General features: G+C 41.2%; 1 protein-coding gene across 23 annotated transcripts in view; it reads right to left on the reverse strand.

Moving 5' to 3' along the window:
- Positions 1-20,154, reverse strand: part of EPB41L3 (erythrocyte membrane protein band 4.1 like 3) — a 262,411-nt gene that overhangs the window by 99,915 nt on the left and 142,342 nt on the right. For all 23 annotated transcript variants that reach the window (XM_083187591.1, XM_083187582.1, XM_083187602.1 and 20 more), the window contains exon 3: positions 1,066-1,263. In XM_083187591.1, coding sequence (XP_083043717.1) covers positions 1,066-1,119 — 54 coding nt within the window. In that variant the 5' untranslated portion in view covers positions 1,120-1,263. The remainder of the gene's footprint in view (positions 1-1,065; positions 1,264-20,154) is intronic.

Genomic DNA, 20,154 nt, shown 5'->3' on the forward strand with positions numbered 1-20,154 from the left:
GAAATGGGGCCTAGTAAATTTATTATGGTAATGTGAAATGGATAGCATTACTGCCTAACAGCACTGAGGTCATGGGTTCGATTCCCACCATGGCCCTAAATGTGCAGTGTTTGTATATTCTCCCTGTGCTTGCATGGGTTTACTCTAGGTACTCTGGTTTCCTTCAAAAATCCAAAAAAATACTGGTAGTTAATTGGCTCCCAACAAAAATTAAAGAATGTATGTGTGTGTGTGTACATGTGGTAGGGAATATAGATTGTAAGCTCCACTGTGACTGACATGAATGCTCAAATATTCTCCGTAAAGCGCTGTGGAATATGTGTGCGTTATATAAATAACTGCTAATCTAGAAATAAACCTATGCAAAGAGTTAAGAGTGCATGAGGGTGCAGATCCACAGACTGATCACCTCTTCCCTGCCATGGCACTTTCCTTATGCTTACAGCTGTAAGCTCTAGCAGCAGAGCACAGGAGTGTGGCATGCAGCAAATCAGGGCAGAGACTGCTGCTGCACAGTAGCAGAAGCCTTCCTCCCCAGATGTATCAAGCTTCTTAAAGTGATAAATTGGAGAGTGATAAACAGCCAGCCAATCAGCGCCTACCTGCCATGTCATAGGCTGGTTTTGAAAAATGACAGGTAGAAGCTGATTGGCTGGTTGTTTATCAATCTCCACTTTATCACTTTTTAAAGCTTGAAATATCTGGCCTGTAGTGTTCAGCACAACACATACCAATGGGCAGCTGTAATCAGGAGTTAAGTGTTATGGGGGGGCACTGCGCTTATCTCCCCTCCCCCTTCCCCATGCTGGATCAGCCACTGCACTGCATCCTGTTCGTATTGGGTTTTTCTTTATCAGATGCATGTTACTAATCTCTGCATTTGTGTGCGCGAGGTCGATAAAGATCTTATTGGAATGCATTAGATAAGTTCATTTCAAAAGGAACATATGACCAGCATTAACCCTTTGAGTGACGCTGGCATTTTTAGCGAATATTAAAAAAAAACGTAACTGTTAACATTAGTGACAAAATAGTGTATAATACTGTAAATGACAGTTCTCTTACCTCTACTTCACATGAATATTCAGAGCCATCAAGAAGAATGACTTTTGCCTGCATGTTTTTGGGTCTTTTGGCAGATTTCAATGGAGACTTTGAAAGTTTGCTGGAAACTGATTTTTGAGAGACTTTGTCGTCTTCAAGTTGTTGATACTCAAGTTGTTTAGCAGTAGCAGCCTCTTTATCCCAGTCTTTGTCCGAGTTCTGTAAAGACAAAATGACTAGATCAGGTTTCTCTCAAACTGTGTGAAGGAGTTATTCATTATCCTGGTGCAGGTGTCACAGACACCACCCATTTCTGTCCTTTCAGGCAGAGGGCAACTAAACAATGCAGAACTCTCACAAGTACAAACATCGGTACTTGTTTCCTATCTGGGCGCCCACGATCATAATCGCGGTCATCGGGGGTAAAAATCGCGGTCATCGCGGGTAAATTGGGATGGCCGCGATGCCCGCGATGACCGCGATTTTCCCATAGGGAACAATGTTAAAAATCCTGATTGACCGCGATTTTACTGTTAAATGCCTCAATGGTCCCGATTTGGGGCCAAATACCCCCAATTAACCCTTAAATGTCCCCCCCAATTTTTGACGCCACCCCACGATCGACGCCAACCCGAAGCGTGGCGAGCGCAGCGAGCCCGCGAGGGGCGGCGGTACGCGTCCTCCGACCTTTTCATGCCCTACTATCCACTATGGCGTGGTGTGAGAATATAATAGTGTGGCGAGCGCAGCGAGCCACCGAGCCCGAAGCGTGGCGAGCGCAGCGAGCCCCGCGAGGGGACGCGGATACCTTCACAGTTATCCGCGTCCCCTCGCGGGGCTCGCCGCGACGGGCGCCCAGATAGGAAACAAGTACCCAAACATCAACTAAATAAAACTGGGATACGTCATTGGGTCACCAGCATGATGGTAGATAGGTCGACACCATTAGGTCGACACGACTTAAGGTAGACATGCAGGAATGTCGACAGGGTGATTAGGTTGACATGGGTACAGTCGACAGGATCATTAGGTCGACTTGGGGTTTTTTTACAGTTTTTTTTAGCAAAAATGTGCCGACAGGCGGTATTTCATGCCCTACCATCCACTAGGGCGTAGTGGGATGCGAGGGGACGCGGTGCTACGTATTAGTGTTTATGTTCACTGTGTTCACATTCCAGTAAAAAAAAAATCTACATTTTCAATGTCGATCTTACCCATGTCGACCTAATGACCCTGTTGACCTAAAGTCATGCATGTCGACCTTAACACATGTTAAATGCAGGTCGACCTAATGCTTGTCTACCATAATGCTGGTGACCTAATGACCCATACCCATAAAACGAAACCCCTATGCTCCAATATTACCAGTTTTGTAGTTTACAAAATATTCTCTAAAACGTTTATTAGACTTCCTCACGTAGCGTCATGGGCACATCGATGTACAAGAGAACATTCTGCAAAGGTATCCATAACACTATCCATAACACAATAACAAGTTATATGTGAATGAGACTGACTTGCCTATTATATCGGTCTCTTCTCCAGGTGACCAGTGCCAGGCAATGCAACTTGTGTTGTTAATGCCCTGCCCCTCACATTGTAATGCTTCAAACTGAGCAGATAATTACTTCCTGGTGGTCTCTGTCCTGCTAATTTTACTTAAAGAAGCGGCCAGGATGTGTGACGGCAACCTGCTCTGTTCCTGAGTACTGCCATTTACTGATTATATTACAGCTGTCCTGGGGTAAGTATTCCCTTGTTATAGTGAGTGACTGATACCAGTACATTACATTATATATATATATATATATATATATATATATATATATATATATATATATATATATATATATATATATATATATAGACTTCTTGTGTGCCGGGCACAACTTCCCTTAAATCGTTGCTGGTCGGGTGCCGGTGTCAAACAGGTATGTAGACTTCTTGGGGTGGACACAGCACTCCAGACACGTGGATTCTCAAACGTATAAATTTTATTGAAGATGGCAACGTTTCAATGCGGATGCATTATCGTCAGGAGCCTGACGATAATGCATCCGCATTGAAACGTTGCCATCTTCAATAAAATTTATACGTTTGAGAATCCACGTGTCTGGAGTGCTGTGTCCACCCCAAGAAGTTATATATATATATATATATATATATACACACACTTGTAAGGTTCAGACCGGCACTCTCCGTAGTAGATGAATTTCACGTGGGTGCCTCCTGGTAGCATACACACAGACCGATACAAACACAAGCAGCGGCACTCCACGGTTTAAGGGGGTATTCAATGTCTGTCGAGCTCGGTCGCCGTCGAGCGTTTCATGGAGTTCACCTGAGAATTTTGGGGTTTTTTGCATCTCGGATATTCAATCCTTTGTTTTTTTTCCGCGCTAGGTTTTTTTTTTTTTCCCTCATTTCGTTTTGCTCGCCTGTCAAGATTATGTGATCTCGAGTAGCCGAGCTCTTTGGACCCTTTTTTTAATCGATTTGACACGCACCCTATTCAATGTTCATGTATGGATGTATTTCTCGACACACTTTAGGCAATTATTCTGGGTGTTTTGCTCGCCTCCATCTTGAGGCGTGATGTTTGTATTTTATTGTGGTTTGAGGTTTCCATCCCAACTCCTCATACATATTTTGCTACTATGGCCATTATTATAACTTGTTTTGCGAAGGACATAACAGCAGCGGTGTTGTCAGCATGTGTTTTGCAAATGCTGCAATTTTCACCCAACAAATATTGTGCAGAAGCACACTTTTCATGGAGAATATTGTATGGCATTGTATGCATGCTGTCAAAGAAGCTGGATTTTGCACGATGCGCGTGAACAAAAGTGAAGAAATCCCACAGGAACAATACTCCGCATCTAACCAAAAGCCAGTCATAACAGGAATAGGCGAGGGAACACGAGTTACAAGCCTTTTTATAGGCGCGGACATGGCGCGAAGGCGAGTTTATACAATGTTGCGAGTTATGGGCGTTCCAAACGTCGACAGGAGGAGACTTCGAGGATTGACACTTTGAATTGGCGAGATCACGGCTTGCAGGGAAAAATATTTCAGTCGAGCAAAACGTAACCATAATAAAGTCGATTGCACGAGGTGAATAATATGAGATTGAATACCCCCCTAAGTGGTGCAAAGATTTAATTCCGATGTTTCGGGGTACGTGCTCCCCGTTTTCAAGGTAACATGACATGTCAAACTTAACCCTAGAGGGGGCGATAGAAACAAAACCCTACTACAGCTAGAAACAAAGTGGCTAGCACAACTTAATACTGTACACCCACACGGGCTAAATGAATACTTGTCTTTTTCAAGTTTCTATTAAAAACTCTACCTCTCAGAAGCAAAGAGAACTGTTGATACTGTAATGGAAAGACATGTAAAAGCGCAGCTTTGGACATAATGTTGCTTAGTTGAAGCAACAACTCCCTACATTTCTTTAACTAAGAGATCTGCAACAATGTGTATGACAAAGTAGCGATTTATTTACACAAAGTATCTAACAATTAAGTTGTCTAAGGACATGCATTCCAACGACTGTTATGTGCACTTGCTTTTCTTTTAAAAAAAAATGATAATGCGTTATATTGATATGCTGCTTTTAATTCTTTTTCTTTCCTAACAGTGCTGAAACAATTATTACATTGTATCACAGATATGCCTTTGAACCTCTGATATCATTGCTATGTTTCCTTGTTACGTGCATTTACAACGTTACGTTGTAAATGCACTTGCTCTATTTACCCTTTACTGTATGTAAATTTCACTTAATTATGCACAGTCACTGCTAAGAGACTGTCAATTACTGATGACATCACCAGCCTGCAGTGGGCGGGAGTTTTTCACGTGTGCTTTCACTGTTTGCCTGTTTGCTATAAATACATGACCTGCTCCTTTAAGCTGTATTCCTGATGACGGTTTGGAGACAGACCGAAACGTAGAAATACTACAATAATAGAAGCAATTCTTTTTCACTAGCCCATGAGTGCCGCTGTAATTCTTTCCATATCTACACATTTGCAACTGAAGGCACCTGGCAATAAGAATCTCTGCAAAGCGTGAGTGCCGGACCGCAAAAGACTTTCTCTCTCTCTCTCTATATATATATATATATGTGGCACCCTTTGAGAAAGGCGCGGAGACGCTGAAACGGCCCGTCAGGGTGATACAGTTCCCACGGTCTGATAAACAGCATCATTTGGTATTTATCCATATACAAAGTCTGTTGTATGATTGCTGCCCGTGGAAGAGGTGACATGGCCTTTATCCATTATTTCATGGAATAAACCTTAAACTTTTTTGCATTTATCTGAGGTGCCGGTCTTATCATTGCTACTCTGCTGGGTATCACTGGTACAGGACTATGTTTCGGTATGAAATCCCGACGGTCAAAATCCCGACAGGGTCAAAATCCCAAATGGGTCATAATACCGACAAGGACAAAATCCCGACATTTAAAATACCAACAAGGACAAAATCCCGACATTTAAAATCCCGACAAGGTCAAAATACCGACATATAGAATGTGCAGGTGAAACTGTGAACATGACTTTGGGTCGACAAGTCGACATGGGTTTTTTTCACAGTTTTTTTTACCCGAATGTCGACACAGTCGACATGGACACAGTTGGAGGTGAACCACAGCCCCTCGCATCGCTCGCTTCGTTTGTGATGCTTCGGGCACGGTGCCTTTCTGCGCTCGGCACACTATTTTATTCTCCCACCACGCCCTAGTGGATGGTAGGTCATGAAATACCGCCTGTCGGCACATGTCGGGTCAAAAAACTGTGAAAAAACCCATGTCGACCTCGCGACCTGTCGACCCAAAGTCATGTTGACAGTTTCACCTGTACATTATATACTGTATGTCTGTATTTTGTCCTTGTCGGGATTTTGACTGCATCCCAATAGTAGTACTGTAGTCCATTGTCCATCCATTTCTTAATTCACACATACCGATTATTTTATATTTGCAAGATTACCTTACTGCTGAAAAGCGATGTTTACATTGCTTCCGGAAAGTATCCACAGCGCTTCACTTTTTCCCCATTGTTAAGTTACAGCCTTATTCCAAAATGGAATACATATTTTCCCTCATCATTCTATACACAATACCTCATAATGATAAAGTGAAAAAAAAAATCTCACTCTCAGCAAACTCATTATGTATGCTAAATGGTACTGCAGCTAATCAGCTCCTAACTGCCATGCGTTTGAAAATGTCAGCTGGGAGCTGATGACATGGAGACCATTCATCGTGAGCAGTGATTTTTACAACTTGTTACATATGATAAAACTTGTTGATAAATCAGCCCCAAAATATTGCTTGGAGATCTCTTCGGCTTCTGACAGAAAATGTGCAGTGTTTTACCGATACCATACCTCCCAACTCTCTTGTAGGCAGAATCGGGACTCCCGCACATCCCTGTGGGGAAAAGGGAGTGGTTTCATGGGAATGTCCATGGTCGTGAAGCCACTCACCTGCTGTGGGTGCATGGTCAGTGCTTTTTCAGCTGCTGGCCATGCCACTTGTACCTCTGTCTGCTGAATAGATGCTGTGCACATGCAGAGCAGCCTGTGGCAGGGGGAGACAGAGCATTGTGTGACAGGGGGGACTCTCAGCTGCCCCCCCCCCCCCCCCCCACACACACACCATGGGACACTACCATCTGCGGGTGAGACAGTCTCCCAAAAAATTACGGGACTGCCCCGTAAAAATCGGGACAGTTGTGAGGAATGCGGATACATGTCACAATATTGCATTTTACCCTTGTAAGTGTTCATTAAAAATGGTGGCAGCTGAGGTAATATGTAATTCAACATAAATGACTACTGACTGCATTTACTGACTGTGGACAACTGGTAGAGTGTTCTCCAGAGACTGCATCTCATTATCACATTTCACTGGTATTGCCATATATTGGTATGATGACAGTTTGATTTTCAAAACACCCGTGTTTAATTTGTGTTAAAAAAAACCCTCAAAAAACATTTGAGAGTCTTACACCTTCCCCCTGATACCTGTGTCTTAATTAACTCTGACAAATGTCTAGAAGCTGAGCACGTTATGCTACTTCCCTGTATTTACAGGTCTATAGATCTATCCTGTTATCCAAATTCAAATGAGTAGGTCTTTGTACCTGTCAAAATCCCCAAAAGATATTCTTTCCTGCTGGGGGGGAATTGTAAAACATGGGAGACAAGTGTTATATTTTGTTACAGCAGTGAAGACTCTTACACTTAGAAAGGTTTAATTAGCCAGCTCAGAAATCATTCATGGCCTTGGCTTGATGATGTGTAATATTTTTCTCTAGCAGGTGTTGGTAATTAAATTTGGAAAGTCATTTAATAGACTGAGTAAATGGCATAAGAGCATTTTTCATATTTCGAATCGTGCTCGAAAGCAATCACTGTTAATTTGATCAGGATCAGGAATTGTTTCTCGATTTAGAGAATGAATAATATTTCTGTAAATAGACAAAAACTTTCTTATACTGTATATGTGGAAACCATGACATACATGTTTTAGGATCAAATTCTGGAGAAACATTTCCTTTTTTAGATTAAAAATTTTAAAATTAATAAACAGTATGAAAAAAATTAAACATGACAGAGATCTGAATAATCTCTTTTACTCAGTCGTGATACATCATTTATTTCTGTCTATGTAGACGTAAAATAAAAATTTTGGGAGAGTTTTCCCATTTCTCTAAAGCGGCAATCATTTACACTGGAAAACCAGGTTGAGTTTGCCGCTTTATGAAAATGGATAAAACTCTCCCCAAATCTCTCACTTTCTCATTCACACACTCTTACATTTGGCCCCAAATTTCTTGTTATTTGGAAGACAGCTAAAAGACTACACAACTATCCGAGCCCTTAGAAATGAGCAATTTATTAATCTTACGGGGTGGTATATAGAGCAAATGCATGCTGCAACCCAATGCAACCTACCTGTGTGACTGAGATATTGAATATTAGCTTAATACCAGCAAAATCTTTGAATGGATTTTGTTGGTTAAAGCATAGTTAGAAGATTAGAAGGTATGATGTTGATATTGTTGATATGTTGACATTTGCTGAATGTCCACATGTTCAAAATGTTAACATTGTAAGGAATGTTGACATTAGGCATAGGCTGCAGGAATGGATGCTTGGGTTTGCAAATAAGGGAAGCGTTAAAGTTAGGCACATGGGGGAGGGTTAGAATACTGAGTAAGGATTAAGGCATTACTCAATGTTGAATGACAGCCAAAAGTCATAACCCCATGATTGCCAGTCTAAGAAGATATACGCCTCTGTGCACTAGCAGGTAAATGATCAATGCAACACTGAAGGGTTTATTTACTAAGATGGGAGTTGCATTGTACTTCTGTCACATTACTGATGTGAATAGGATGCTGTGAAAAAAATTTCTGGCCCGCTGCTTGGTGTAGCTGCGTTCTAAAAACTGGTGCACCAATCTGGGTTATTTGGTGCATTTTGAAGCTAGGTATATTTGAAGACATTTATTATTTATTAACAGTTTCTTATATAGCGCACACATATTCCGCAGCGCTTTACAGAGTATAGTTGAACATTCACATCAGTCCCTGCCCCAGTGGAGCTTACACTCTATATTCCCTACCACATGTACACACACACACAGACATTCTAGTGTTAATTTTGTTGGAAGCCAATTGACATATAAGTATATTTTTGGATTGTGGGAGGAAACCGGAGTACCCGGAGGAAACCCACGCAAGTATGTTGACAATATACAAACTCCGCACAGTTAGGGCCACGGTGGGTATCGAATCCATGACCTCAGTGCTGTGAGGCAGTAATGCTAACCGTGATGTTCAACTCAACCTGACCAGCAGTGTAGCATTTTGTAACAGATGAGATAAGTCTGAATGTAAATACAAATGTGTCCTCGTAAACTGAGGGTTATTCTGATTCACTCGGAAAGGCACAATCACTCTCTAATTGACAAAACCATATGCACTGCAGGTGGGGCTGATGTAACATGTGCAGAGAGAGTTATATTTGGGTGCGGGGTGTACTTCAAACTTATATGTATATTGCAGTATAAAAATAAAGCAGTCAGTATTTACCCTGCACAGAAACAATAAAACACCCAAATCTAACTCTCTCTGCACATGTTACATCAGCCCCCCCCCCCCACCCCCTGCAGTGTATATGGTTTTGTCCATTAGAGAGTGATTGTGCCTTTCCGAGTGAACCAGAATAACCCCCACTGTTGCTGGTCACAGCAGATGTGGGTGTGGATTATTAGGTCGACAAGCACAAGGTTGACACCTTGGCAACGAGAGGTTGTTGAATAGGGTGATTAGATGTCTGCCAAATCTTATAAGTGTGGAGGAGAGGAAAACAGATTTGTATGTAAATTAGGTTATCTCAAAGTATTGCTCATAGCAGCAATAAATATTTTGCACTAAACGATCCCCAGAGATAACAAGGACTAAATGAAAATATATGTGTCTCATTTACAGAGTTTTTTGCAATATTTTGCAACTAGTGTTATTTTTTAATTAAATAATAGAAAATATAAAAATAAAGCAGTAAAATGACAATAAGGGAGCATCAAACCTAAAACCGACATTATGGGACTAAGGAATTAATTCTAATGTTTTTATTATGCGCATGTGCAGCCGATTTGTGCGGCAAATTGATTATTCACCAGCCCATTCGCACTTAGCAGGGGGGGGGGATGTGGCCGCACACTGCTGTAGCTCATGGGCGTTCCCATGAAAGCGCGTTTAGCTGATGCCAGCAGCGGATGTCAGCTGCCCGCCCTCTTCCTGTACAGGGGTGCCACAGATCTAAGATGCCAGAGCGTGTCTTAAATCTGCAAGCGCTGGAGAAATCATTTAATGGACAGCGACCATCGAATGATTTCTGCCCCTCACGCAAGCTGCAAATGGATGTTAATGCTAAACCACCATTCACATGCCTACAGGGAAATCGGCTTGCCGGGGGGGGGGGGGTTTGGATGGTCGTGTGGGCGGTGTTTAGATGACCCGCAAAGTTGCAAATTTTGCAGCTTTGCGGGTCAACCAGAGTGATCCCCTAGGTACAGTAACCGGGGTTGGGGTCATTACACCCACCATTTGACTTCCACGGACCGGAGTGGCAGCTGTTCACATAACAGCAAACAACACAAAAGTGGAGGAGGACAGGAGAGGAAACGGCAGGGTTAGTGTTCTACCACTCTGCAGCGATACAGCAGGAACCTTGGCAAGAAAAGGCCTATAAGCATTATTCACCTATATAGATTTCTTCATGTTTTTACATTATATACCTGATGTTTTTAGTATTTTATTTATGTTTTATTATAATTACATTATTAATTAAATTGTTATTCATTTGGATTTATCAGTATTGTTCTCTATTTTTCTCTTTTATTTGTTGCCCTTTATTTCTTATTTCAGATTTATTGGCAACTCTGTTTGCTTTAGCACTTTTTTTTTGTTGAATCCCATTTCAGACCATTTTAAGTCCTAGAAAGCTCCTTTTATTACGATTTATCCTTTATAATAAAAGGCTAATGCTGCTCGTCACCTCTACGGGGGGGGGGATTCAAGTGTCATGCAGGATGGAAGCAACTAGATGGCACCCAACAAAGCAATTCAAGTGTTGCTCGATTCGAGTGTTTACAGCCACCTGCACTGACATTACTGTTATGTTGTTCTGTGATTTTGGCTGGTAACTAGTATTACACAATAAGTACGTGATGTTAAAGAATAGTAGTATATTACTAGAAAATTACCCGTTTCACAATAACGAAGACGGATATAGTACAAACTGCATTACCCTTTATCTTAAGGTTCGCCATGCTTGGACAGCTTCATCACTGCAATCATGATTAATGCATTTGTATTCCAAAATAACTCCAGTGTAACTCTGCCCTCCCAAGAGTCTGTCAAAGTGTACACTTGCAAGCTGGCCCAAAAATGTAATCAAATTACATCACATGTTTAGTAACCCACAATGACTTTATGACATTGCAGAAAAAGCTGAACTGGATATTTTTAGTTCAAGAGCGGCTGGCATTCATCAAACAAACCTAAATCCAAAGATTTTCCTTACAAACTTGTATATGATTTAGATCTAAGCCTACCATTGCAGATGTCTCCTTTTGGTATTTTAATTTAACAGAAAACATTGAACATTTCATGAAAATAATAAGAAAAAAGAATGCATCTGTGAGGCTAATCTTCCTAGCCAGACGTTCATCTTCTGAAAGCTACTCTATCAGTCACTTCATTGGTTACCTGTATTCTACTGTATTCAATACAAAATACTTTTACTTATACAAAAGGCCATTAACCAAACTACACCAACACACATCTATCCTCTTATCTCTAAATATCATCCAATCCAACCTCTTCGCTCTACACAAGATCTACGTCTCTCATCCACACTCATTACTCGCTCCCATTCCCAATTGCCGGACCCTCTTAGGGCTGCAACCACTCTGTGGAATCCTCACCCGCACGCAATAAAACTCTCCTCCAGTTTCCAAACCTACAAGCGTTCCTTGAAAACTCACCTCTTCAGGCAAGCTTGTCAAATTCCAGAACGAGCCACTTAACCTCCATATACTGTTTCCATCCAATCATATCCAAACTGTACAGGCCACACATATCCTCTCTCTTTGTTTTTCCCATTTTCCATCCTCCTGACACCTGGCCAAACTACTGGGTCACCGTATCATACAGAACACCAGGAACCTTTGCATTCTGGTGGACTTTATGCTATAAAGAATATCTATCCATGTGTATCAATGCATATTTCTCTATAGATTGTACCTTTGACTTTCTGCAAATACCCAGTTTGTTGTATCACTGTCTCCTATTATAAAGTGCAACAGAATATTCTGCGCTATATAAGAAACTGTTAATAAATAATAATAATAAATAATAACGCTTCCACAAATCAGAAACACCATTTTGAGTTCAGAATAGACGAATCATTACGCTAGGGATGTGGCTGGAAGCATATTAATTTATATAATGTTATATTTAATGGTTAGTAGAGAACCAGCTTCCTACATAAGGGAACAACTTATTTCTGATATTATATTACATATTATATATCATAGAGCATATTCACAAAAGCAGTGGCGGTCATTTCCAACCCCGAAAATGTATGCTTCTATGGCATAGTTCATTTTATGCAAATAAGCTTATTTATTCATTTTCTTATTAATGCTTTATGGATTTATTAATTATTCATTTAATCCACCAGAATGTAATCTCTCTCGTGAGCAGGACCCTCCCCACCATCTGTTTTAACATCTGTATTTATCCTATCTACCTTGTATGTCCGTTTGATGTATGTTCTATTTTCTTCACTGCCCGGCTCCGACGAGCGCTCCGGTGCATTGCACATCAAAAACAATAATAATAATGTTCGCTTTGTGCATATTTAAGTGCCTGCTGACATTCAGTTTTTTGGAACGGTCTACGAAAAATACTGTGCTACTTTTCTGTGGGTCTTTCTGGAAATATACTAAGGAAAGGTTATTATAATTTCATATGGAGGGAATTCAATTAGCCACAAAGTTTACCACACAGCTATAAAGATGGGGAAAATATAATGATAAGCCCTTTCCCTTATGTGTAAACTAGGGATTAACAAACAGGAAACTTACAGATTCCACACAAAGGACCTTATTTAGGTCTGGTTGTAACAATGCCCATCAGCGCAAAGGACCAATTAATGGTACTTTGCACATGCGTAGAACCAATTCTGGGAGTGTGCGAACAGGTCTTGCAGGATAGGACGCAGGTTTGCATAGTGCTTCCCTATACAAAGGGGTTGAATCGAGCCCATTCGTACGGGTCCGAAATCAGAAATGTTTCCGATGGTGGGGGTCTGCGCATGCGTGTATATGCGCATGTGCAGACCCCCTGTGTAAACGTATCACACTTGCCAAGTGTTCGCACAGGCAGACACGTGGTGGCATCAGGGAAAAGTACAGTGTTTTTTGAGCGTCTCCATTAAAACACTTGTTGCTCCCCTGTAAACGCAGTCGTGGTGTTGCCTGCTCGGGGCGGGTGGCTGACATCACATGAAGCCAGCGCCCGCCCCCAATTCGGCGATTAGCGTGCAAGATAAAAGTCTGTTCAGACTGACTTATCTGCCAATGGCAGAAAAATCATTCAATGCTGAGCGACCATTGAATGATTTTTCGTCTGGGTGGCCACATGCCTCGCATGTTAGAGAGGAGATTCCAGCAATGGGGGAGGGGCGTTCATCAGGGCAGCTCTTAGCTGCTCGCTGCCTAGCGAGCAGGCGGAATCAGGCCCAAAATTCTATTAGAAATATAGGTGAAGATACCAATAAGGACCCATAAAACCAGGTCCTTTGAGGGCTTAATAAATGCTTCTGTAAATGCTCATACTCCCTTCAATCATTTTAATTATGTCAATCTATAATATGAAATTTTTTATTTACATACAAAGTAATGGTCTTCATCTAAACCACCACCTTCTTCCTTGAACCAAACCACTTCTGTCTCTTCTGCTCCCTCTTCCTCCTTGCCTGGTCCCACTTTACTCACCCGTTCAACCCTTCTCTCTCAACAGGCTCCACTCACACTGCATTCAAGCATTCCCATACCTTTGACATTCTTTAAAAAAAAGTCACTCTTGCCCCTGAAGCTCTCTCTAATAAGCACCAAATCTTCTCTATCCTTCTGTCTACAAGCTCCTCAGGCTGACTGTCTATAGTCACCTTCCAACCTTTCTTTCCTACTTCCTATTTAACCAACTTCAGACTTACTTTTGCCATGGCCACACCCTTCACTTGCCCTTCACATGTATATACATATCTTGGTACCTAGGGGCTGATAAAGACATGAACGAATTGGTGATTGCGAATGGATTCCCCCTCTGAGAAGCCATTCGCAGCTGTGCACATGAACAGCCCTGCCGTCAGGTCTTTATCGGCCCCTAGTCTCTCTTAAGGTTCTCTTTTTAAGCCACTTCTTTTATGATTTCTCTCTGGATGAGGTTATAAGGTCTGGTATCCTCCAATATAATTTTTATGCTTATGATAATCAAATCCAATTCTCTTCTCTTGGCCTGTCTCCTCACCTTACTCCATCTCACAATCTATGGATAACATGCCCATCTATTCTATCTGACCAATTTGTTCATCTTACTTAACTGTATCTGGTCTTCTACACTGCTGATTCTGGCTCCCTACTCTGCTAGGCCGTACACTAGATTTTCTTTCCCTACTGAACCCGAATCAAACTCCTCACAAACATCTATAATGCTATTACCCAATCCACTTCCATCTAAATCTCTGAGGCATCTCCTTCAACACTACCGCCCTCCTGTTTCACTCTAACAATGTAATTTATTTTGCCAACTGATTATAGTTCTGTCACTCCCCCATTAGGATTCTGTCAATGCAGATCCCTACCACTATAACTCTCCACCTCTCTCTAATGCTTTAAACTGGCTCTCAAACATTATTTATTAAAACCTACAAACTACTCATCACTCTATGATCCTTCCAAACCATATCTCACCTTCATGTTACTCTAATCTGTCTATCCCTTCCTTATATATATATATATATATATATATATATATATATATATAGAGAGAGAGAGAGAGAGAGAGAGAGAGAGAGAGAGAGAGAGAGAGAGAGAGAGAGAGAGAGACAGCACTTACCCAACCTTGCAGAAGGGAAGGAGACAGACCAGCACCCCTGAGGAAAACTGGTTAGAGCCCAGTTGAAACAGACTGTCGGGTCTGTCTGATGTTTGTTAAGATGTTTGCCATGCTGTAAATACTCTCTAATACAATCACATCTTTAAAACGAGTGCTGGTCTGTCTCCTTCCCTTCTGCAAGGTTGGGTAAGTGCTGTCTCTATCAATTGCTATTTTTGGACCCTGCACCACTGCTGCTTTATGACTTATGAGTGCCGTCTTGAAACCCCAGCTATATATATATATACGACCTGAAGAAATTGATCATTAAAGATCAATGAAACGTTGTTTGAGCGCAGTTGTCTAAAGAGTTGTTTTTCAAAGTCGCGTGGAGTGCTACTCCCATCCCCCCCTTGCTTATATATATATATATATATATATATATATATATATACACACACACATATACAGTGGGGATTGAAAGTATGGGCACCCCAGGCAAAAATTTATTTTAATGTTCAAAAACAAGCCAAGGAAAGATGGAAAAACCTCCATTTTTTTTAACATGTCAAAAAAAAGTTTGATTTTATTTCCATCATTTACACTTTCAAAACAACAGAAAACAAAAAATGGCAGGTTAGGAAACACACAATAGCATACAATCCCCAATTGTGGTATAGCGCCTATTTGTATCAAAAGTCCATATGCTTTCATCCAAGTTCAATAAAACGTAAATTTTTCCAAGATAAAAGTTTTATTCTTCAATGAGTAGTCACAAGATGTTACAGCAGATCCATAAAGTACCAACCCGTTTAGTCTAAATCGACTTCATCAGGGAACATTTAATATTTCCTAGTATATTTTGGATCTCATATTTTCCCGGTGAGATAAACTGGTGGAAATCCCTCTAGAGGAAGGCAGAGCTCCTTCAACTTTCTAAATCTTAATTGATTATCAAGAATGTTCTTGATAAGCAAAATATGCCCCAAATAATTAAAATTCAACTTAAAACCTTGTACAAGTATGTTGTGTAACTTACACCTTTCTTGAGGGGCCTATAATAAGACTATAATATAGATGTGATGTCCAACTCGTCCTTAATGGACAACAGCAAATGATAGTCTCCTTATGGGACCTCTATCTCATGCAAGAAAGGATAGCAGAATCATAGTTACATAGTAGGTGAGGCTGAATAAAGACTTGCGTCCATCTAGTTCAACCTATGTTTATAGTAGCTAATCCCTTGTTATATAGTATGTTCTGATATTTTAAAGACAGATTGTTACTTATTCGTACCCGTGGATGTTTTTAACCAATAAATGTTTATCCAACCTTATTTTAAACATATTTATAGTGTCTGCCGACACCACTTCTTCAGGAAGAGAGTTCCAAAGTTTGACTGTTCTGACTGTAAAGAAATTTTCTTCTAGATGAACAAAATCTTTTTTCTTCTAATCTAAACTTGTGCCCTCTCGTCCTAGATTCCTGTCTAGCAGAAAAAAGGGTGCTTGACAGTTCCTTATATTGGCCCCTAATATACTTAAACATGTTGAGCATGCCCCCCCCTTAAACGTCTCTTCTGATCATCTAACTGATTCTGCTATCCTTAAGATCGTCAAAAATGAATTAAAACTGCATTTTACTTTGCATATGGAAATCACAGTGTGCCCTAGAGATCTTGTGGACACTTGAATGGAATTGGAGCTAAACATGTTCTATGTACTTGGGCATCATTTAACCAAACCAATTCGTAATTTCAACAGGTCAACAGACACAAATGAGTTTCCTCTAAATATTTTTGTTCCAACATCCATCCTAAAGCCCACGGAAAAGAGCAATTTATATAGAAATGGGCACTATAGATTATATCACCCAAAGGAAAGTTCAAAGGGTTCTGTGCTCTTCTATACTTATCTTTGTGATCAGAAAGGCTTCAGTTATTACAAGAGACTGAACAAATGTACCAAGGTAAAAAATAAATAAATAAACTTAAAATGGAATCCAATCAAGTATAGCAGAAGCAATATTGGAGGAAAGATTGCATGTTATCCAATGACGCAGCACCGGCCTAGTCATCAGAAACTTCTGAGGCTTGCAATGAACAATTTTTATCAGCATTACCAGAGCCTGCTATTTGGCCTGTCTACATTAACTTTCTTTAGCATTCTTTTATGTACAGTAGAGGTGATCAGTCTAAAAGGTGTAATAAATCACCATTATCTAGACGGCATTACCTCGCTAGAGTTGGAGCAAGATACTCTGATATAACAATGGAGAAGGTGTTCACAACACTTCAATGACTCAGCTAGCTAAGAGTCAGCTTTAGGAGGAAACAATTTACATTTTACAGATAGAAATGTGCCCATCGATTAAGATAGTGAAAACATGCAGCTCACTAAAGTATCTCTTAACCAAGGATTATGTACATTTCCTCGATCATCTTTCAGTTTCGATACCTAATGCTGGGTAAACACTATACGATGTGCGTGTCTGGCCGTATCAATGATGGTGGGAACCCGACAGGGTGTCGGTATCGGCAAGTGTACACACACTTGCTGTTGATGACTGAAGAGTGACTGCGGGCAGGATGTGAGGTGCTATATGCCAGAGGACATTGTTAATGACCCGTGGGAGTGTGCATCATTATCAATACACAATTGATGATATGCACTATAACAATAGTGTATGGTCTATTGTTTATGCATCTGAAAATCAAGTGGGCCCAGTTATTGTTTGTCAAACAGCAGAATTGTCAAATTGCTGCTCTCAACCACACTTGCTACTGGAGGAGCACCCTAAAATCTATCAGATCATGGGCGTAATCAAGGTTTTTATGTAAATCCGTAATATATCACAACACCCACTTAAGCAGAACATGTGTTGCAATATTGCTTGCAGCCCTCTGTCAACTGCAGCATGATAGACATCTCCATTTTTAAGACATGATGAGCTAGGGTCTCTGTCATCGGAACCAACTGCCAGCCGGGAGAAAGCTAACAAATTGCTGCTAATGGTGGCAATGATTATCCAAGACTGCATCCCCAAATGCAACAATCGGATCTTGCATACCCATGCAGGAGGACTCTAACACCTACAGACACCACCTGCTAAATTTGTGGCTGTGTAATTCCTAACACACAGGAGTTAGGCCCTATTTAAGTTAAATAGTAGGGCATTAGATTTCAAATGTGTTGTTTGAGGGGCACATTGCTTGCATTACCTCCACATCTATGTGATGAGGTCAGCTTTTAACCAAGTAGCAAGATCACTGGGGTGTTGGCAGAACTGCCTAATGGCTCCTTGGATTTCTAAGCCAGTGAGCCAAGGAGTCTGAAGTAACAGACAATTCAACTGATATTTTTTTAGACTCCATGGATTACTGACTGAGAGATCAGAGGAGTCATTAGCAAGATGTTCAGCAACATGGATTTGTAACCCCATTCTGATAGGACCCACTTTGGGGTCGGAACCCATAGTTTGAAAACCACTCTCTAGTGTAAGAGAGATTTAGGGGAGCTATAACCCACCTTCCAAAGGATTGCCATTTTGGCCTTTTTAAGGGTATATTTGCTAAAGGTTGATTTTAATACATTTTTATGTTTTTTTTTTTTTTTAAATAATAAGTTGAAATTGATCAAATCTGGAATGGGAGCCTAGTGTCTGAAGCATGATCTTCAGATTGCCGTTCATACAGAAATGTGGGGCAACATTTTGGCAGTGATGCTGGCAGCACAGATCCCCTCTGAAATGATCCGGAAACATGGGGCATTTTTGCCAAAGCTTGGAGAAAGATAAAGTACCAACCAATCAGCTCCTAATTTTACACTTTTAAACATGGCCTGTAACATGGCAGTTAGGAGATGATTGGTTGTTACTTTAACTCTCTACACTTTATCTCGTGCAAGCTGTGATACGTATGCTTCACGGTCATGTAAGTAAGTGTTTGAACCTTCTAAAGGAGAACAAGTGGAGGACCAACCAATAAGATCCTAGCTATCATTTTACAGCATGCACCAGATAAAAGATAGTCTGCACTTGTCTTCTTTACAATGAGCACTTTAACAACATAATAAGGAATTTGTATGCTCCAGATTAATGTCAAATACACATCAAAACAAGAATTCCACATTCGACTCAAGGAAATTGAGAACAATTTGGAAGTAGACGCAACAGTCATTATAACTTATTGGGTATGTAGGTCCTTGTTTCCCAGTCTATATAATTCTCGAAGCTCTGTCAATTCTGGAACTTTTCAAGAGACGTACTAAGCACTTCCCTTACTCTGATTCAAATACATTGATTGGGAGTGGATGCAAGGATCCAGTTACAGGAGATACAGTAATAGCCACGCTCATCTATCCCCGCTCACCGTGGCTTACTCCTGGATGTCATGCCAAATTCTCACCCGTGGTTCACAATCGTCGCACTGCGATATTGCCACTCAATGCTTTCTATGAGCCGCAGAGCGAACCAGGCACACTCACATGAAGATGGTATTGCGCTAATTGTCACAGGAGTCGCAAGTGGCGAGGGACAGCATTGAGCAGGGTATCTCGGCAGAAGGAGCCCGACATCCCAAGCGGTTGGGCCCATTCTGCCTAGAACGGGCGGGAAGTGACGAGCTGCTGGCTGCAACTTGCCTCTTCCCGGCTGCAACTCACGGCCACGCCCCTTCTTGTCCTGCTGCAGGCGGGACATTGATTCCCGCCTGCATGTTCTCGGTCGAGCTGACCGAGAACGGGACTGGGTCACGGCGGTCGAGCAAGCTCAACTGCCGTGACCCTCACATTGAATACCCCCCTAAAGCTGCAACAGTATCAAATTCTGGAATCGTATAAGCCAGCATTTGACAAGGACCTCAGACTGAATTATCTGAAGTAGAAATAGGGTACATGCATACAGACATGGGCAAACATCTTTTTACATAAACGGCAAAATCAACGTATTGAGGACACCTGTTGAAGCATCAATCCATAAATGAGACAACAATCCTGCAAGTGCTTTAAGCACAATCCTTTCAACCACTATAATCTGCATTTTGTGGCACTTCCCACAGATTTTTAGCTAGTAGCCATTACAATGACTAGGAGAATATCTGGGGTCTCGTTGATGGACTACAGATGCTTTACTTCAATACAAATGTAGTATGAGGAACAGTTCAGGAATTTCTTCTGAAAGTTTTGTTGTTTTTATTGTTGTGGTTAATACTAAAGTACTTTTGCCAGTGGAATACCTTAGATTAGGTGGTACTTGTTTCCTAGCACGGCCACAATCGTTGGGATCGTGTACCTTAAAGTTAAGGTACACGATCCCAACGATGGACCCGATTTCCTTTGAAATCAGGTCCATTTTGCAGGCAAAGGTAAAAAATCGGGGGCATCGCGTCGGTCGGGACCATTAACATTGGTCCCGACGCTAT

This window comes from Crinia signifera, chromosome 5, assembly GCF_055691185.1.
Source record: "Crinia signifera chromosome 5, ASM5569118v1, whole genome shotgun sequence".
NCBI lineage: Eukaryota > Metazoa > Chordata > Amphibia > Anura > Myobatrachidae > Crinia > Crinia signifera.